General features: G+C 38.5%; 1 protein-coding gene across 5 annotated transcripts in view; it reads left to right on the top strand.

Moving 5' to 3' along the window:
* Positions 1-22,343, top strand: part of LOC149183947 (eukaryotic translation initiation factor SUI1 family protein) — a 254,582-nt gene that overhangs the window by 35,390 nt on the left and 196,849 nt on the right. For 3 of the 5 annotated variants that reach the window (XM_089417340.1, XM_089417344.1, XM_089417343.1), the window contains one exon: positions 4,218-4,329. The exons of 1 other annotated variant lie outside the window; for it this stretch is intronic. In XM_089417340.1, coding sequence (XP_089273466.1) covers positions 4,218-4,329 — 112 coding nt within the window. Of the gene's footprint in view, positions 1-4,217; positions 4,330-22,343 lie in introns of those variants that run through there. One more of the 5 variants, XM_089417345.1, reaches the window with a different exon arrangement.

The raw sequence follows: 22,343 nt of genomic DNA, 5'->3' as shown, positions 1-22,343 counted from the left end.
AGGCATGTTAAGCTTTCTCTACCATATTATAAGGCTTGGATTAAGCTGTTTGATCAAAATTAGGCAATGTTGACTAAAATCCCTATAGAATTGAAGTAGAGGCAAAGGCTAGACAAGAGATGCTGGAATAATTAATCATTGATGTACAATGGATGCCATATCTATCTTGAGTTATGTAAAAATATGCATGTTTTCATGTCTTCTACAACTAATTTGGTATTTTGGATGTTTTTCTAAATATAAATGCAAATATATATATATATATATATAATAGACGCTTCCGAGATGCTTCGCTTCCTAGATTTTTGGAAAATGACGCTTTCGCGTCCCTGTTTCCAAAAAACGCCCCCGTTTCGTCCCCGCTTCGTGCAACATTGGTCCTAGCCCTCCAAAGGGCCACATTGGCACTTGTAGGGTGAATGTTGAGTGCCATGGATCTCCACCATAGCCCTGCTGCAGAGGCAAGGCTTATGTCATCATTCTAGCCCTTATAGATGGTCTACATGCACTTCCGATCCATTTGGAGACTCATGAGGATGATCTTGCGCCTCCACACCCACTTGGGAGCTCGACATGTTCTTGCTTGGAGAACAAAGCGCGTACCCCTTGCCCACTATGTTGAGAGTCTATTTCTACATCATGGCACTATTTGGACTTCATTAGGCCTCCTTAGAGGCCCAACGACTCACTTTGTTGATCGTTTGATACTCTTGAGAGGCGTATTCATGCATTATTGAGCTATTTGGTGGGCTTGTCACCAAATGTTATTGTTATTTTGCACATAATTTTATTCTAGGGGCTAAATTAGGCCTAATTAGCTAAATCAAATTCATTAGGAAGGGTATAAATACAAGTGTGATGAATCATTTGGATCATCATCACTTGGTTTGGATCATTCTCTCTTGGGAGATTTTCGCTATTCTTTGGAGGATGAAATTGGATGGATGGATGATTTTTGATGTTTGGATCTCTTCATTTTTGTGTTGGAGTTTCTATATTGGCATATGATGATGATTGGATATACTTGTTCTCACATGTAAGCTCTCTTTTAATGCTAATTTGTCTTTTTCTTATGTCACATGCATGTTGCTTGGGATTTTCGCTATACTAGGCTGAAATTCGCTGCTTTTCTTGTGTGAAATGGTGGAAATTTGTCTTTTTATAGTGTTGTATCAGGTCACGGGCCATGTTTGAATAAGTGAATGTTCCTAGATATATTTCGTTGAAATTTTGTCTTGGTAAGTCATCACATATTTCATATTGAAGTATAAAGACCTTGAAGCAATTGTCCATGCCCTAATTGCCATGCAAAATTGTTTAATAGGCCTCCTTGACTAAGTGAATCCATTCCAATCATTGAAATATCCTTGACTTCATTTCCCCCAAAGGATTAGGCACTGGTCCTCCATAGGTGATCATCAAAAACATATTCTTTATCACCTCTCCCTCTTTCTTCTAGTTCTAGCCTCCATAGGGGACCTAGGGCATCACATTTCTCACAAGTTACTCATCAAAAAACATTGATCTCCTAACTCTATTGCGTTGTTTTGTCTCCCAGGAGCCCTCCAAATTTGAAGCTATTCTGAAGGTGGGATCTTGAGATATTTCAAGCCCTAGCTCTGAGATTGATCCTTACCCTTTGTTGCCCCTGGCTAGTGTCGTCATTGGGATTATTGCATGAAATTCAAAGAAAATTTCTCCTTTAATCCCTTTCTCCCCCTCAATTAGGTCAAACACACCCTTGGTTGATCAATTCCATCCCCTTGACCTAATTTTGGGTCCACTTGGTCCCATGTGGTCCCACAACCTTTGAAGATAATTCCACAAAGACCACTTGGAATCCAAGTTTCCACAAGGATTTTAGGGTCTAGGAATCTCCTTGACAAGTCATATACTCAAACCCTAGCCCTTGGAATTCTCCTAAGCCCTTCCTAGAGAGCCTTTCATCTTGCTTTCCAAGCAAGCAAGCCATATATTTGAGCCTCTCTTGTGAATAGGCTTCTAGGATCACCTTTCATCCTATCATTGATCCATTCATCTTTGTGATCCTTATTATATTGGGTCTCCTCCCACTGGTGAAAACCTGTAAAGAGCAGGGAGCCTTAGGTGAGGTGACAGTGGGGTATAGCTCCATTGTTGCCCTATAGGACCCCTGCAAGTTTGAGCGGTAATAGGTTTCATACATCGACCCCTCTTCCTCTCTCTCTCTGGCCACAAATGCATTTTTCTCGAAGGGGTGCGTATTCCTCTTGGGGTGGCCCCCACTTCCCACTAAGAAATCGATTTGCCTTCTTTTTCCTAAGTTGGAGCCTTCTCAAGTCAAAAATGCCAAGTGGGTTCCTCCTAACCCACTTTTCCCAAGTCTATAATTGCAAAACTTCAAAATTGACAAATTGGTAATTACTTAGTAAAATTGCTAAGTAGGAACATCACAAGTAGCCATAGACAAGTGTATTTTCGCTTGTATGTGGTTATTATGGAAGGAGGGTGAAATTTTGGAGTAGTTTCTTCATACACAATTGTTTTCACTCAACAAAGGAGCGCTATATTTGGAGACTACCCTATTCTTATTTTCCTTCTATTTTCTATCTTACCTATTCTTATTCTCTATATTCTAGAAAGCATGGAGGATGAAGAGCTAGTTATTCGTTTGTGTTGTTAAGTAGTAGAGCTTGTGATCTCTTCTCTTTTCTTCATTGCTTATTCTTTCTTGAGAGAGTGAGTTTGAGAGCTAGCAGACAATACCGATGACAGTGGAGTTTGCTTTGCTAGATTATGATTGTACCTATCCCATCTAATGGAGTTGGTTTGTATCTTGGAGTACTTGTCAAGGATTTATTCATCCTACAAACCTTGGTAATAAAGACGTTGAGTATTTTTCAGCAACTATTACTTGCGTTTTGATTATTATAAAGAATTATCAAGATATATGTTATTTAGTATAGACATTTTTATCTACGTTACGGCTGCATAGTAACTCTTAATGTGATTGTGGGTATACACACCACATTATTTTCAAACAATGAAATGATAGCTAGCAAGAATAATTAGCTTTCTAAATTGTTTTAATTTCAAAATCTATGTTAACATTATTAAAAATTCACATGTTTATGATTTTGGGGCAGCATGAATAATTTGTTTCCTAAATAATTTAAAAAACTACATTATCACGGTCATAATTTATGTGTTTACAACTTTGGGGGAGATGTTTAATACCATATAAACTTTCGAAAAAAAGCAAAGTGGGCCCTTCTTCCATTGGTATTATCTTTTTAATTTTAAGATAACTAAAAATGATGTTCTTAATTTTAAATATGCTTTTTAAAATTTTAAAAATATTGTACTTTTTGTATATGGTGTTTCCCCGCCACATCTGGATCCTGGCTTTTCAAAAATGTGGTGGATCTGGATCAGTTTCCTAGCAACATAGATTTAAAAGCATTTGTTGGAGAATAAACACATGGAACTATTTTTGAAGCCTATCATTTGAGTTCTGTTTCTTAAGTTTTTTTTGGTTTTCAGATCTGAGGTTCTTTGCATCTCCTCTTTTCCTGAAAACAAATTAATCTCTCTGTGAATTCCAATTCCAATTTAGAAAATGTTCACAGACAAATTTACATAATTGATCTTTAGTGACAGATTTCTTCGGTTAAGCCAGTTCAGCTTTAGGGACACTTATTAGCCTTACTATGCAATATTAGTTGTTAATATGACATTGAACTGATGAAGAAGTAAAATTAAACTAATTTTGGTAATCTGCTATCCATGGAAGGTCTATGGTGGATAACATACGAGTCTTTCTTTAAATTATGTTATTGGAAATATTTGCAAATGGCTATTAGTAGAATCTATCACATGAAAAACAAAATAGAAATTACTTCAATTGTTGTGTCTGGAAAATGCCTTCTCCAAGGCCTTTCTTTAAAATGTTAGGGTTCTCCTTACTATATATTACTTTGTGGCATGCCTTGTTGAGTTCTATTTAGCGTTGTTTGCAAACTGAGTACATGAATTAGCTAGTGGTCTGAAAGAGGCATGGCAAAAAAAGCCAGAACTTTTCACTAATGGATAATAAAATATCTTATAGTTTCCTCATTTTTGGAATTCCTACAATTTTTTTTCTTCTATGCTCATCTATTTAGTATTTCAATTATGTTTTATTTTGCTTGTGGAAATTAGTAACTTATTGCTTACTTATTTCTTGGGTTGCATTGTAGAAAGAAATAACAGTAGCAAAACTTACAAATAGGGCACATGTATATGCTGTGGAAGGAGGGCCTCCAATGCTTTTTGATGTTGATGGACGAGGAAATGAGATATTCCCAACAGGTGCTGAATGCTTTCACTAATTTTTACACCATATTGTGGTTTGGTTGCACTCTTCCTACAATTGTTTGTACCATGTTGTTGTTTTCACCATTTGAAATTGACCATTCTTGTCTCCATTCTTGTCTTACCATATGTTTGTCAATATCATTCCTTATTATTAGCATTGTGCTCACTTTCTATCTCCTAGAAAATTGTTTCTTTTGTGAACATAAATTAATAGTTCTATCATGTAAGCAATTATATTTGTATGTACATGTTTGAAATGGAAACCTTACTTCAAACTTGAAAGAGTAGGAATTTATGGTATACACGTATTACATTCATAGACACATAGGTGGAGAGGGAAAATAATGAACAAGCTTTTTTTGTGAATGCTACCATTCATTTTTCTCACACCATAAGTCACCTTAGTTGACATATTTATAGCACCTCAAATTGGTCACAACCTCCAATATTAATGCCACATGTAAAGTGACATAAGTTTTCCTTCTAATAACACTATGGAGTGTTACCAATTTAACACCCACACTATGAACAAAAAATACTCTCTAAAATAAACAAAGAAAGAAAGAATTGATGAGGAATGCCAAAGGTAAATTTTTTTCACTAACAGGATGGTAACAAAGACTTGACTACTAGATGCTCGTTTCCTCTCATAGGTCTTGAACTGCCATGAGTGATCCATTACGTTGTTCTCACCCTTGTAAATTTAGAAGTTTGCCAATGCCACCTATTTATCTTTGATATCCATCCATGTCCAACAAAACTTCCATTGATCCCCTTGTTTGGAGACTCAATCAAGTAGAGAACCATTCAAGATCGGAAATCACCCATCATTGGTGCTATCCTCTTAAATTCTTTGTTTTATTGTGACAAAACCTTTTGTTTCAAACAAGGGAAAGTTCAATAGAGCTAGAGACCCAAAAAACAAACTACTTGAGAGAGAAATCATCTCCAGGGTTAAAATCTGTATTATATTTTTATATAAATGGATCAGAATATCTAATTTCTTACTCATTAAACTCTTTTACAGGTTTATGACTGCTTACTGTTAGTTTTCAGATCTCGACACTTGGCATTTAATTCCTAGCATAAAACTTATTGAATAAACACATAGGTAGGTTCCTAACAAAATCTTCAGTAGAAGCAAATTTAAATAATGATCTCAATCACAATGATAACACAAATTTATCCCCAACAAGTTTTTCATTAACAAATCCAAACATACGTGGGCTCCTGTCGTGGGGTAATGACCTAGCGGAGAAATATAGATGCAATAACCTGGATCTGATCCAACAAATCTGCCCTATATTGATGCCCGATCTCTCCTGCAGATCTAGATCTCTAATGTCTTTGCACTCCCTCGGACCCAACACACAACTAATTGAAATGGTTCTCAATCTCGTGTTGCTGTTATGTGTCTTTTCCTTCTCCCTAGCCTTGCTTTTATAACTTTACGTTGAGCTAAAACCCCAATCCTAACCTTAATGTCAAAGTGATTAACGACCGAGATTAGATCTTGCCTCACTTGAGATCAATGGCTAAGATTAAAACTTACTCATAAAGGTAAATTACTTTACTTTTTCATATTTTCTATTAGCTCAATAAGCCAAGATATTAATATGTGCATTTTTTCTAAGTTAAACTTAGGTTAAATTACATCAGCAACTTGCTCAACCTAGAGCAAGAGAAAGCGTTCTAAGGACAATGTGGGTGACTTTTGCACCCCTAGACACAAGGCTCGTGCAAAAGTACCTACTCGAGCTACAAAAATCAATAGTTACCCCTCATTATATGAGGGTCATTCATTGTATCCCACTTGTGCTTAGCAAACATTTCTTGATGGCATAGGTGATTCAATTTTTAGATACAATTGAGGGTTTTTATATGGACACAAGCATTTCGCATAGCATTATTGTTATGGTATTACTAGTGTTGCAGGAACTATCCCCCCCAAGGATCCAAAGGTAGATTTGCGTCTCGTATGGATCCGCCACCGATTCTTCGGCGGAACCGCGGATCAGAAAATTAGATCCGTGGTTCCTCTTTTTTTTGGCGATTCCTGCAAAATTGGATTTGTGGGGGCCCGATCCGCGGCTCCTATTGCTCAATCCGCGGTTCCTATTTCTCGATCCGCGGATCCGGAAAGGATCGGGTGCGGATTTGTGGAGGTTTGGGCGTGTATCCATCGCGGATCGCGAGTGGATCCAAGAGAAGGTGGACGGTTTCACAGGGTTTTTTTTTGTTTTTTGGAAATTTCAAACTGTTCTGTGAGGAACTACACTTTCCGAATACTCACAAGGTGCTCCTTGATGCTCCCTAGACGCTTCTTAGATGCTCCCTAATGGTAATGTTAAATTCTTAAAGTAAAAGTGACATTCTCATTTATCTTTCATTTCCATCCTTTTACTTAAATTTTTAACATTACCATGAAATGACAAGATGTTTGAGAGTGGTCCAACCTCATCTGACTTCATATGGAGAAAATAGAATTTCATATCCCATTCAAAATTCAGCAGACTTAACAATTTTCAGGATCAATGGGATTGTGGCGTTTCATTGGATTATATCATGTATGAGGGCATGTGATTGGCATTTAATCAAGAGCAACAAGCCCTATATGTACCCCAATGTTGGTGTTATTGATTGTTGAACTCCTTTGTCATGGCCTTAGCAATTATGTACACTTCACTTAAGTCAAAATCATTGATCAGGCAGGTTAAGCTTTCTCTACCATATTATAAAGCTTGGATTAAGCTGTTTGATCAAAATTAGGAAATATTGACTAAGATCCCTATAGAATTGAATTAGAGGCAAAGGCTAGACAAGAGATGCTGGAATAATTAATCATTGATGTACAATGGATGCCATATATATCTTGAGTTATGTAAAAATATGCATGTTTTCATGTCTTCTACAACTAATTTGGTATTTTGGATGTTTTTTTTATATAAATGCAAATATATATATATATATATATATATAGTAGACGCTTCCGAGATACTTCACTTCCTAGATTTTTGGAAAATGATGCTTCCGCGTCCCCGCTTCCAAAAAAGGTCCCCGTTTCATCCCCGCTTCATGCAACATTGGGTTTCATTGACCACTATTTCAGTTGTGTGTGTGTGTGTGTGACGCCTAGAGGAAAGTGGTTATGTAGAGTTATATATTTCTACCCCCAGTAACTAGCACGGTTTTATTTGTCGATTGATTCTGAGAACTGGTGTTATTATAATGTCATTGATGTTTTGGTGATTGTGAAAATTCCTAAACCGGAATCCCTACTACAGCGACTGATGATAAATCTCTTAATTGTTAGATTTACATGAACAAGTTATTTGCAGTTTCCTACGACAAATATTGAAATACATACACTGCAACCTTCACTTAATTAATTTATATGTGGAAACAAGAGACTGAGCAAGAAAGAAAATACAACACAATAACACCGTTATTTTTGGACAAATGTCCCCGGAAAAACCCAATGCGGGAAAACCGGTGCAACAGATATGAGGGTTTATTATTATTAAGCAGTAGCAAATTCTGAATACATCTTTGAATACCTCAAGGGTTATTCAGTTACAGAGAGAAATACTGGCAGAAAGATTTGTGAGATTACCTCACACAATCATTGATAAAAATCCCGGCTAATCCGGACATTGGATGAGTTGCCACTAGCAGGCCCTACATTGTCTCTGCGTAGTCCTTACGCAGTCCCTGCGTCAACCCCTCTAGGCATTGCGTCACCCAGCCAACTGATTGATTTGTTGCCTGGAGTCTCTGCTCTCAGCCTCCCGGTCTCACAACTCGACTTCCGACTTTTGAAACTGACTCTGCCTAGCAAAATTTCAGACTCTCTCTCATCCTCTGCGTGAGAGCTGCTGGATTACTCTCTGCCTCTCTCTATTGATGATTTTCCGGCTGAGAAAATCTCTCTTTCTCTTCGGATGCTATCCCTACCCCTCAACTGCAAGAAATATCTTCGATCAAAATTTCCTCCTGAGAACTTCTCACTTCAGAAATTTGATCTCTTGATCTCTCGGTGTGTTTTCCAAATGACCCTCAAGCTCCCTTAAATAATCTTCTTATTGACATTCAACGACCCAGATTAAAAGCTAATCAATGGCTAAGATCATTTTAGCTTGATCATTGTCTTCTTCTAGAAGTTACACCCACAATTAGATTAATACCCATTAATATTTTTAATTTCCTAAGTTTAGACTTAGGGTCCCATTAAAAAATATTAATTATTTTAATAAAATTGTCTCTGGGTGGAATTTCCCAAAACACTTTTTGGGTTCTTTGGAATACATGTGCCCAAGCCTCCCTGCAAAATTTGAGGCCTAGAGCACATCCGATGCTACCCCAAATCAACACTCCCTCTTAGCGAGGAATGTGCTCTAACAATATATGCTACTACATACTGCTCTGACTCTAAAGCATCATCCTCTGCGCTGCTGATGTCTGACATGCTATCCACCAACTACTGCGCTGCTGCTGCAACTGTACTGCTGCTGACACTGCCATTGTCAACACTGCATCCGTACTACAACTCCCTCTTAGGTGTTGCATCTATGTTGCTGCTAGCACTATGACTGCCAACTGCTACTGCACTGCAAATTGTTGCTGCTACTCCATTAGCAACGAAAAAACATCCAAAATTACTGAACTAACTGTGTTCAGTATGATACCACGTGAATGCTGGAGCCTGACTGCTGCTAGTCTCTGCGCTGACCCTCTGAATCTACTGCGCTGCTGCTGACCTCTGCTCTGTGCCATCTGCACTACTGCCAACTCTGCTCTGCGCTGCTCAGACTCTGGCGCTCCTAGCCACTGCAACTGTCTCCCCGACACTCCTCGGCACCATCCGACACTAGTCCATCCTGCTACTTTTGATTTGGGCTCCCGTAGCAAGGTATTGATCCAAGAGGTGGACTCCTCAAGGATCCTGCCCATCTATAGCTCTTTCGAACTACAACTCCAAATCAGCCCACCTCCCTCCTGGAGGTATCTCGGTTGTCATGGCGAACTCCTCTTCGATCTTTGCGAGCGCAACCTTCGGATCGTGTTTCTCATCCTTGTCCTTCTTCTTGAGAGGACAATGAGTAGCGTAGTGATCCATCTCACCACACCTGAAACACTTGATCTTCGAGACATCTTTCTTATGTCTCCGTTGCTCCTGCTGCCCCTTCAATGCAAGGGCTGCATTATCCTCCTCCTCCTTGGGCTTCGACCCATTGTTGCTGCTGCTTCCATCAAGTTTGACCTTGACTAAGTCTCTCCTTAGCTCTTCTTGTTTTAGAGCTGCCCACATCTCATCCCCCAATTCGATAATGCTGCTCTGCCCATGATACTCTGTACAAAGACTTGCCACTCATCTGAGACAGAATTGAGGGCTAGTGTGGCCAGTGTAACCAACTCTGAATCCTAAGGTGTATGCCCCGCAACAGACAATTCATCATGGGTTTCCTTCAGCTTTGTGAGGAATGGATCCACACGCCCCCCTTCTGCATCTGAGCAGATCTCAGCTTCTGCTCCAAGTACATCTTCCGTTGCTCGGAAGATCCTTGATATAACGTAGCCAAGGCATCCCACATCTCCTTAGCAATCCCTCTGCTAGCAACATGACACACCACGTGATCCTTTACTCCATCAAGGATCATCCTCTTGGCCTTCACCATTTCTGATCTGTACTTCTTCAATGGATCTGCATCTGTAGGGACAACCACCACGCTGTCAACGTATGTCTTGAGGGCATGCTCATCTAGAAGGAATGACATTCTTGCCTTCTAGATGACATAGTTGGATGCTCTGTCCAACCTGTCCTGATCCCTCAAGCCACTGGTTGCCATTTCTGCCAAAAATAGAAAGTCGAATGACCTCCTCTCTCCTCTGTGCTGCTGCTGGGCTAGCCTACACACTCCTTGCTGGAGCTAGTAAAACTGCTGCCCCTTGCTTCTGCTCAACTCTAGAGAATTCGAATTCCCTAGCTAGGAATTCTCTGAGGAAGAAGTTCCCTCAGCTGTGCTTCTCCTCTTTCTTCTAATGATTTTTTGCCCAACAAACTGCTTGCAGAAAAATCTGCGTCCCACCAACTCTCCTTACGCTGAGGCTTCAGCGCTACTCCTTCTGCCCCGACAAAAAATCGAACTGGGAGTCCTCTCCGTCGACTCACTCAGAGAGACACTGCCTTGAAATTTTAGCCCTCTGGCTAAGAACTGCGCAAACCCTCTAGGGTTTCGAACTGCTGCGTCTTGCAACTTTTCGATCTCCCTCTTTTGCTCAGCGCTGGATCTATCGACTTTGCTCTTCTTGCTCACTGCAGCTCTGATATCATGTGAAAATTCCTAAACCGGAATCCCTACTGCAGCAACTGATGATATTTCTCCTACTTGTTAGATTTACATGAACAAGTTATTTGCAGTTTCCTACGACAAATATTGAAATACATACACTGCAACCTTCACTTAATTAATTTATATGCGGAAACAAGAGACTGAGCAAGAAAGAAAATACAACACAATAACACTGTTATTTTTGGACAAATGTCCTCGGAAAAACCCAATGCGGGAAAACCGGTGCAACAGATCTGAGGGTTTATTATTATTAAGTAGTAGCAAATTTTGAATACATCTCTGAATACCTCAAGGGTTATTCAGTTACAGAGAAATACTGGCAGAAAGATTTGTGAGATTACCTCACACAATCACTGAGAAAAATCTCGGCTGATCTGAACATTGGATGAGGTGCCTCTGGTAGGCCCCACGTTGCCTCTGCGTAGTCCTCACGAAGTCCTTGCGTCAACCCCTCTAGGCACTGCGTCACCCAATGAGCTGATCGATTTGTTGCACAGAGTCTCTGCTCTCAGCCTCCCAGTCTCACACCCCGACTTCCGGCTTCTGAAACCGACTCTGCCCAGCAAAATTTCAGACTCTCTCTCACCCTTTGCGCTGCCTCTGCGTGGCCCTGCGTTAGCCTCTGCGTGAGCGCTGCTGGATCACTCTCTGCCTCTCTCTACTGATGATTCTCTGACTAAGAAAATCTCTCTTTCTCTCCGGATGCTATCCCTGCCCCTCAACTGCAAGAAATCTCCTCGATTAGAATTTCCTCCTGAGAACTTCTCACTTCAGAAATTCGATCTCTTAATCTCTCGGTGTGTTTTCCAAATGACCCTCAAGCTCCCTTGAATAATCTTCTCGTTGACATTCGACGACCCAGATTAAAAGCTAATCAATGATGAAGATCATTTTAGCTTGATCCTTGTCTTCTCCTAGAAGTTACACCCACAATTAGATTTTTTTTTTTTTGTAAGCTTAGGTGGGACCTTCTCATTTTCGAGTTTTTACATGTCCGTTATTCACCCCATTTCCAGGGAGGGTAGCACAAGAATCGAACCCAAGATCTCCGGTTCGGTGAGACTTCATTTCCACGGCCATTGCCACTTGAGCTACCCCATGCAGACTACACCCACAATTAGATTAATACCCATTAATATTTTTAATTTCCTAAGTTTAGACTTAGGGTCCCATTAAAAAATATTAATTATTTTAATAAAATTGTCTCTGGGTGTAATTTCCCAAAACGATTTCTGGGTTCTTTGGAATACATGTGCCCAAGCCTCCCTACAAAAGTTGAGGCCTAGAGCACATCCGATGCTACTGCAAATCAATAGTGATATGTTAATGATGGGACCTGATTTATATGTTGAGTATATGGATTGCATAGTAGATGATTTCTATGGCAGATTGATATTATTTGGCACAAGGATGACACATTTATATGGTTTCCATCACATTCAGATGGAATTCCTATAGTGAAAATTTTAAGCCTTAGGTGACTAATCTGTTCGAAAATCGGAAAGGCAGAAAGATTTCCTCTAGTTGATAATTACTTGTGATATCTTTGAATTCTTATTATCTTACTTATATTATTTTTTTGTCTTAGTTCATCAAGCAATTACCAAAACCAAAACAGAAAGACCAAGGACACAAAATGTAGGCACTTAGTCAAGGCTAAAACACCTATATAGGGGAAAACCCAGTTAAGAACTCTTCTTTCAGTAATTCAAAATGAGGTGGACCAAGACCCTTGACCAACAAATCTTCTTCCTCCACCAAGTCAACCTTCCAAGATGATTTAGTAATCTCTTCTTATCCAACAACTTCATCCCAGCAACAACCTAAAAATTTCGGCTTCCCAGCTACAGAGCTTTGACCCAACTACAAAATTTCGGCCCAGCTTCAGTACTGCAGTTTTTGTGCCCTCCAACAACTTGACAACTTCACACATGTGAGAGAGAGAGAAAATTTCAACTTCTAATGCTTGAGAGAGACCTCCTTCCTTTTCACTAGCCTTCTTCCTCTTCTTCCTTGAAATTCACACTTTTTCTGGCCCCAGAAGATATGTATCGAACTTGGTAAGTGAGAGTGACAAATGAGGTCGAGTTGTTGCCTTTATATAGGAGTTTTGCCCCTTTGTTTAGGTCGACTTGTCCAGTTTGAGGCCGACTTGGTGGAGGAGGCCTAATTGGCCTATTTCGCAATAAAATAAATTTCTTCTCTGACAAATGAATCCCAAGAAGGGTTTGTTACAATATGACATGGACAAGGACACTTGACATAAAACCCTAGAAACCTACAATGGAGGCTTTGACCTAAAAAAATTGACCCAAGCATGAAACCCATGCTTTAATAGGCCAATTTCCTTAATAATTAATTTCCTTTTCTTTCTTTTGACAAATACATTACATTATGACTCAAGTACAATTATGAAGACCAACACTAGTTACATTCTTCAACACTCCCTCTTAACTAGGGAGGTATTCATAATTACAAATATATAGAGGTACATGGAAGATATCCAAAATGAACTACAAAGAGTTCTAGCACACTTAGTGCTGTGGACTAGGGTTGCGGGGGAGCGCCCCCCTCCTCGAACCTGCTCCCGAAGTGTTCTCCCTTCGGGAGTGACCCCGGGAGCGCGCTCCCTATTTTTTTTTGTTCCCTAGCTTTTTTCGCAAATTTTGTTATACGAACATGTTCCAAATGCAATTTTTTTTCAAAGAAACAAGAATTTTTGACCGGGGCAGCGTAATGATCATGCCTATGGCCCTAGCATTGATATGCAATTCATGGTAATGTTAAATTCTTAAAGTAAAAGTGCCATTTTCCTTTATCTTTCATTTTCATCTTTTTACCTAAATTTCTAACCTTACCATGAAATGACTCGGGATGTTTGAGAGTGGTTTCAAGCTCATTGGATTTCATATGGAGAAAGTAGAATTTTAGATTTCACTCAAAGTCCAACACACTTATAAGGTTTTTCAGGATTGGGGGGATTGCAATGTTTCCATTGGATTTTGTCATGTACTAGGGTATGGAACTCGTCAAGAGCACCAATCCCTCTATGTACCTTGATGTTAGTGACATTGGTTGTCGAACTCCTCTATCATGACCCTATTAAAAATGTACCCATCACTCAAACAAAATCTTGACTTGACATGCTACATTTTTTCTATCTTATGTTAATGCTTAGAGGGTGATATTAATGACAAAGATCCCAAGATAGGCAATGATTTTGATGATATGTAGGTATTTGTTGTAGCATGATTTTTTTGGATGATAGAGGCCATCTAGAGCCTATTTGTTGATGTATTTTCGGTTCAGAGATGGATTGCACTATTTTGGTTATGTGCACCCTTACATGCTATATAAATCAAAACTTGTAACTTGTGGACCTGTGGTTGATGAAGATTGTAACTACTAGATGATTGATGTTATATGGTTTAATCCATGTTTTTATGCTTTTTATAACTAATTCATCATTCTACATGCTTTCTCAAAAATTAGACATTTCTCGTGGCGGCAAGAGGCCCAAGCATTAGCAATAGATAATAGATTTACTTGTCTTTTCTAGTTTCTAGTAGTTTTTATAATGTTGACTCTTTCATATTTATTATGATATTTTTTGTAAACAATATATGACAATTTAAGTTTGAAGTTTGAAGTTGGCAATTATAACTCATTGGTAATGAATTATTAATATGATGCTTCGTAAAAGTTGAAAGTTGAAACATTTCATTTCATGTTAGATATTCTTTGTTATTGTTTGGTTACTTGGTAATGGTAATGTTTACAAGTACAAGTTACAACTTTAGTGATCATTGATGATAAATGTTATATATTGAATTTTGAAAGCTTGAAACTTTAAGCTTGATGAATCATGAGACTCGATATGTTGTATGTTACTAACTTTTGGACGTCTTTGATGAAGATTATAATTTCTAGATGATTGATGTTATATGGCTCAACCCATGTTTTTATGCTTTTTATATCTAATTCATCATTCAACATGCTTTTGTTGACATATATGCATCAAAATATATAAAAATATATATTATATAAAAATTTGCTCCCGATTCGGTCCAAAACCGGGAGCTTTTGAAAATGTCGCTCCCCGCTTCCGCTCCCGCTCCCAAGTAACCTTGCTGCGGACTAGATACCTGATAAGGGTAATCTATCCGGGTGGGGCTAAGTTGGACTCAAGCTTTCAGCCAGTCTAGGGACCATCAAGTTTACTTGCTAACTATCAACCCAGGGATCTAGGTGCGTATCCAACGCCGGCACTGCATGACCAACGCCACCCTCCCTCTTTGGGATCTAGACATCAACACATAGGCCAGCCAAATGTCCTCCCAAGCATCCGACATTAGATGATTCATCTCTCCCTAATAAACTAAATCAAATCTATCCATTTGTCCAAGCATGCTTCCAGAGTGTCCAACCTTTTTATGGAGAGATTTACTTGTACAAACACAAACCCCAATCAATAATAAACTTTCAAATATAAGTAAACACAAATCTTCAGGGTCTTCAAGCATTTTGATGCTTCTTTCATCGTTAAGTTAACCATATACAATTTGTCAGAAGCTTTCTTCTTCATTTCTTTAGCACTAGATATATCTTCAAATCTTCTCGAGTCTTTTTATTCTTTAGTTTTATTCTTACTCAAGGTATTCATTGTCATTATATGCCCTCCCTCTCAACTTGGGAGATGTATTGTTTCTTTTATTCGGGCTTCCTTTCAATTTGGGGAGATCAACAATTTCATAACATCGGAGAAACTTTATTCTTTCAAGGCTTCATCTTAAGGCATCAAGGTCATCTTGATCATCATCATTCTTATAGCTTCCTTTCATCATGCTCATTATTGTAAACATACTCAATCACAAACATCTTCAACATCTTGAAGATCATGTACCTGCAAAACTTTCATAGCAAGTACAACCAAATATATAGAAGCATGAAGTTAACTATATCATAACATTACAATGGAACATTCAAACTTTTAGACATCTAAACCTAGTTAGGTTCAACGAGAGACATATCTTTTACATACTAGACTTCAACTTCTTACTAGGGTTTTGTCACAAAACCTAGATTCCATTTCGAGACACAAGACCTTAGATAACAAATCAAATAATAATGCAATCACGGCACTATACATAATAATACATTCTATGACAGACTCTACTAAGGTTTGATCCATTGGTATCAGAGCCACATTTGGCTGATCACCAGGCCCTTGGCCGTCAACCTTTCGTCAACATTGTTGCCGTCAAGATTCAAGCATTTCGCCACAATTTGCAGTTTCTCCATCTCGCCATCAGGGCCTTGGCCCTTTAAATAAATAAATAAATTAAATAATAATAATAGTAATAAAATAAAAAAAAGTGGAAAAAGAGAAAAAAAATAAAAAAAAATAAAACAAATTTATATTACAAAAAAAACAACGCTTACCTTTTGTCGTGGCCATTGCATACCAAAACCACCGAGTGTTAGAACGACCGACCGCTATCACAACAGCTCAACACACCTCGTCCTTGTCTCTTGGCCCCCGATTGATAGCATCTGCCATTCTCCGCCATCTATGTTGGAAACCATAGTCGAAACACTTTCCGCCGCCGTTTTGGGTGACCACAGTCAACAGTTGCGTGGCAGTGTACCTGATACGTCGTTGAGGTCACTGTCCGAGACGTGATCAAAACCATCTTTCCTGTCAGTTCTTATCGCTGTGTTGACTGTCTAAAATCCTTCATTGCCGCCTTGCATTCCCGACATCTTATGTCCACAGTAAAACACATAGTGTTCGCACACGCTGCCTTGACGATGTCAAATTTCACGCTATCGAATCTCCGACTCCCATCTGTTATCTCACGCGGACCAGTGAGTTAAGCCACGGTCAACGGTTGCTGACGTTTCAGACATAGCCGCATAAACTTTCGATTGGGTGGCATATAACATAATTAAATATAATTTAATTAAAATCTATTAATTAATTCATATAAATTAATTAATCCAATTAAGTAATTTATATCATTTAATTAATTAAATTATATTTTAATCATTTAGATATATATGTTAGCCTCACTCTCATGTGTTAAAAACAATTATAAGCCCAAAATAATTAAATTAATTAAAATCAAGAAAGTTGGATTTAATCCTACCTTTCTAGATTGAGTTTGTTCTTCATGGTTAGGAGTCAGTTTAGGCCTAGTTGGTTGAGAGATTCTCTCCAACTAGTTAGGCTCCTAGATTAGTTTTTGGTTGAGAGATTTGCTCAACCATAATGTCCAAGATAGACGCACTATCTTGAGACAAATTCTCATCATGTATTTATATGTATCATAAACATTATTTTAATAATGAGAATGAGAGGAATGAAGTGAGGCTCTCAGGGCTTTTCCGCCATTTCTATGTCTCTGGTATTTTTTTATGTGTGTTAATTTTGTTTAATATTCTACAATATATATATATATATATATATTATTTAAATTATTATTAAAAAAATTATTTAAAAAAAGGGGTTTATATTAAAAAAAAAGGCGATTACATAATACGTTAAGTCATATTGACAAAACAAATGGGATCAATCATTGAAAAAAAATGATGGAGCTCAATTCTAAAATGACGAAGGAAGAAAGGTTTTCCTATAATGGTCTTGTTGACCACTACTGGTCAACTGCCCATGCAGTCCACCTCCTTTCTGATTGGCAGAGAGGGGTAGCTCCTGAGCGACATGTCCGTGCCAGCCTACAGTCATCGACAGCTTGATCATTTTTGGTTGTAAACCCAGTCTGCATGTTTGAATTGTAAATAATCTAAGCAGATCAGAGTCATGTATGTAAAGTTGCCTAGGTGGACCTAACTTTCTAATGATGATCTGCGTCCCGGGAGGTTTTTAGTCTCACCGATCCATGGATCGGCAGAGTTTTCCTTCAAACCCGACCCCAAAGCCGGGATGCATTTTGTTATTAGGACTTTAGGAGAATCCTAGCGTATTAATCTGCTAGATTATAGTTGTGTCGCAGAACTGGGTGGTTTATGAGGGTCTATGTTAAAGTGGGTTCGTCCCCTTAAGATGTAAATTGTAAAAGTCATGATGTAATGTGTCTTGAGGGTTGAGAAATGTTTAAATCCCCACATGAGTCCTAGGTCCTAGGTCCTAGGGGATGTTTCCAACGGTTTGGTTCAAATGATCCATTTAGAAAATAAATAAAATATTAAAATAAAATTAAAAAAAAAATAAAAATAATAATAATAAAAAATTCATAAAACAAAGCAAAAACCCTAAATAATAAAATAATAATATTTTTGTGAACACATGCAAAATATCTTTTTTAAATAAAATTGACGGATGAGATCAAGAGATGTCTTGATCCTCATCAACGGTCGAGATCAGTTCTACATGGATCACCCAAAACTAGCCGTTGGGATCATTTCCTTCTTATAGGGTCTTAGGGGGTCATTTTACAGGTTTATCTGATCTGTGAGTCTGTATTGAAAGCTCTCTTGTAATCTGATTTCTGATTAATAAAGAAGACTTTGGGGTTCAAACTGGCTGGTGTTACTCTCTGGAATTGCTGTGAGATGTTTGCTTTTCTGCATATTTCAGTTTTCAGCAGTTAAAATAGTTGGTTTTTGTCAGAGCATTGTGAGTACAGGTATCTTGCTCACGTGTTAGGGTTTGAATGTTGTAGGGTTTTTGGAATAATGGCAGGTATCTCGATTATTCCTTGAATTCTGGCAGCATTTCTTGCCCTCTTTGCTGATGTTTGCTTGAGGTGTGCAGGAGAACTTTAGCTGAAGGCTATTTGTGGGCGTTTGGGGAAGTTTTGGGCTGAACCAGCCAACTCCCACAGGCTGTTTTGTGCAGAGCCCAGCTGATTTGCCCTGGGTTAACCTGTTAGAGTTTATTTCCTGTTTTACATGAGAGATTTTTCTTTATTTTCACAGTAAAGTTCAAATTTCTGATAAATTGAAAATGTTACTGCAATCATGGTTGAATCTGGCTGTTCTGGAGCTTTAAAATTTTGATTTTGGGTAAATTTTGAAGGGTTTACTGTAAAATTTTGTGGATATCTGCCAGAGTTCTTTTCCTGCAGGGTATCTGTCATCAGGTGATGTTGCAGTTCAATTTTAGTGACCAGGTCGTGGGTTAAGCGTGTTATTTCCACTGCATAGATTGATTTAGCAAGACCAAGTGAGCAGCGTGAGTTGTTTCCGACTGCTGCTGAAAACACATTGTGCCAAAGTGAGAGTCAAGCGTGAAAAGGTGCGTTCTGCATGTTTCAAATCATCCCAGGTATTTACAAAACCCTGCTGTCCTTTTAAAACTGCAAGCACAACACTGAAAACGACAGAGAAAGTTTTGAAACAAAATGGAAGCGTGAATGTATACACAATTTGGGTTTTAGATTTGAGTAACTTGTGATTTGATTTCTGGTAAAACGTATTGAGCATTTTCATAAAACCAGGGTTATGATTTTTAGCGTTTAGGCGATGCTTTCATTGTCGGATTGCTTCTGAATATCACTGCGTTTTGCCTGTGCGTGCTTTCGAGCCTTTGCATTTTCCTCTGCCGACATCTGAGCATCATTTGTGTTTACGCCTTTAGTCATCGAGGTCACGTCCCCATCGTTTTTCTGATCACGTTTTTGAAGCTCTGCGTCAAAATCATTTGCGTCTTCGGTTTGGCTGCAAGTCAACTACCCTCCGCCGTCTGTTGCTTTCTCATCATCGGTTTCACCCTCTTATTTTTCTCCCTTCGCCCTCTTCTCTTGTCTGCGGCATTCGATTAATTCTCTAGCAAACATAGGATTGCGTCTGCCATAGCTCACCCCGGGCATTCACGATTTACGTTTATAAATCTTCAAACAAAAATAAAAAAACGAATTCGATGTGATTTTAATAGCGCAGGCGTGATTTTTTTTTTTTTTTATCCAGGCCTTCAGTCTGGTTCCATTCTGCATTTGTGGTCTCGTCTGTGCCTGCCATCCTCTGCGCGTTACCCCCGCCGTCGAAGCGTTACCCCGGCCGTCGAAGGGACTGAGTATCGTATCTCTGCAGCGTCATTTTGGTCATTCTCTAATTCGTCTTATCCACTTTGGTTATGCGTAGTTGATTGCATAGTTAGGGTTAGTTTTTTTTTTAGTTTCAAGTTTATTACATTTAGATTCTAGGATTTGTATTTTAAATAAAATAAAAACATAAAAAAAAAAGAGTGGGTAGCATATGGTTTACGATCAAATTTTAATTGATTTCATTTGTTTTAGTTTAGCATAGGTTAGTTTAGTTATAATTTAGTTTTTTTTTATAAATTTTAAATTTTAGATTTCATTTTTAAAGTATTTCCTTTTTTTTAGGATTTTTTATAAATATAAAAAATGAAAAAATAGAAAAAAAAAAAAATTAGTTTTATTTTCATATTTTGGTTAAATTTTTTTATTTTTAGGTTTTGCTTGATATAAATTTTTTTTTTTTTTTTTTTTAAATTTTTAAATTTTTTTTGTGGGAATTTAGTTTTGCCAGTATCAGTGTTTTTTTCACTGCATATCTTTCACGCTGAGATCTGAACACAAAACAAGTATCTGGTTTCTCTGTTATTCAAAGCAATTTATTTCTCTTAGTGCCGGATATCGTTATTCGAGGAACTTTGTGGTTTTTACTGGATATTTAAAGCATTGTTCTGATCATTTGTTGATAGGTGATTGCTGTTTATGATTTATGCTCTTATATCACCTAGAAAGTAATCATTTAGGCCCAAATCTCTTAAGGCACTGATCTATCAAATTAATAAAATCATCGTAGTGTATCTCGTCTCCCAGCCCAACTGTTTGGCAGTTGGCCTCCATCACCTCTTTCCTCAGGGTCTACCCCCCTTAGCCGTGGGAGACAGGCTTAAACGGAGGGACCGGGGATCAGAGTGACAGCCCCCGGTTTGAGCGTTGTCGTGCCAATCTGCGCGACAACATTTTTTGGCGCCGTTGCCGGGGATAGAGTTTTTCTGTCCTTGGTCCTTGTTCTTCAAGCTTTTCCGTGCTTAGCTTCTTGTTCAAGTCGCGACTCCACTTCCTATATTATCTGCAAGAGTGTACACTAGAAGACATCCGAGCAGTCTGTGCAATCCTACTCCTGATCCTGAAAAGGTTTATAGGGTGCGATCACACAAACTCGCCTCTCGTACACTTCTTGGAAATCTTGGACAAGAAGCCCTCTCCGATATTCATTTGCTCTTTAAAAGTCAAGTTAAGTGCAGCACCATGAGTCTGTTTGCCCCTTGTGATTTTTCCAACATTCCTGGAGCCCCCAATGATATTCCATCTGTTGGGATAGACAAATTGCCTAGCTTTCATGGAGATAATGCCATTACTGTTAATTCCCATTTGCGTGATTTCAACATATGGATGGCTAAGTATGCTAGATCTCCTGATTTTGATCATGAAGATGTCAGGATGACCCTTTTTGTCTTGACTCTAGGAGGTGATGCTCATGACTGGTATACAGAAAAACCTCCTAATTCTTTTGACTCTCTACAATCACTCATTAATTCATTTAGAGAAAAATTTGGAGATAAGAGAGAGGGAAGACATCTTGTAAGAGCTCTTACTCTGATGAAAAAGAGAGAAGACGAAACTGTTGAAGAATTTAATAGAAGGTTTAATGGTATTATTAGAGAATTACCTCAAGACTATAAACCTTCAGATAAAACTCTCCAAGATTTTTATATTGATGCCTTTGGTCCTGAACCATCTTATGAGTTAAGGCGTGCTAAACTTACTGATTATCGAGATTGCCAAGCCTTAGCTGTAGAACTTGAAAAGGACAAGGCAGCTTCTGGGAAGTCTGAAATCCCAGGCTTTGATAGGGCTGCTACGAAACTAAAGGAACCTAAGGGAAAAGCAGCCCAGGAGCCTGAAAATGAACTTGTTCTCAAATTGCTTCAGAAAATTGAAACCATGGAAATTAATCATAACAAGGAGATAAACACTTTGCAGAATAGGTTAATTCAAATGGAAAGAGCGCAACCGCAAAATTTTCAGCCTCGAAATAATAATAACAGAAATAGTAACTGGCAAAGAAAAGGTCAATCTAGTGAGCAGAGGCCCCCTAATCCGCTTACCAATCTGGTGGACGATGCTCCTCCTTACTGTCGTGCTTGTGCTGATTTTCACGAAGAATCCTCTTGTCTCATTATCAGAAGACTTTTCGATAATGGAATGTTTGGGACAGGTGAGCAAATAAACGTGGTAGGGAGCAAGTTTCCTTTGCCCATGAATAATTGGATAGAGGTTAAGGAAAGAAGCTATGATGTTGTAAATCCTAAATCTGCTTTTAGTATAAATAACCTTGAAAACGAAGATGACATTTTGGCTAGGTTGTATGGTGAGAAACCCTCTCCTGAGAAAATTCTGGAAATTGCTAGAGATAAGGGTTTAACATACCAGAGAAGGGATAAAGATCAGAGCGGGAATCAAATTCCTCCTCGAACTTTGAACCCTGGTATAAACTCTGGAATAGATGTCGATTTGGGGAGTTGGTTTAATAATGCTAAAATCTGGGTTCCCGTATCTGAGATTGCTAAGATCCCTTCCCAAAGAGACAAGTTACTAAAAGCAATTCAGGGTCCTCAAGTCAATGCTTCTCAACAGAAGATTCGTGAGGTTGACTATCAGG

The sequence above is a fragment of the Pinus tabuliformis genome, chromosome 3_2 (genome assembly GCF_031772625.1).
Source record: "Pinus tabuliformis cultivar Carrire ecotype Pingquan chromosome 3_2, CPIR1, whole genome shotgun sequence".
Taxonomy (NCBI): domain Eukaryota; kingdom Viridiplantae; phylum Streptophyta; class Pinopsida; order Pinales; family Pinaceae; genus Pinus; species Pinus tabuliformis.
The sequence above is the reverse complement of the archived record's forward strand: the minus strand, read 5'-3'. Positions and strand labels throughout refer to the sequence as shown.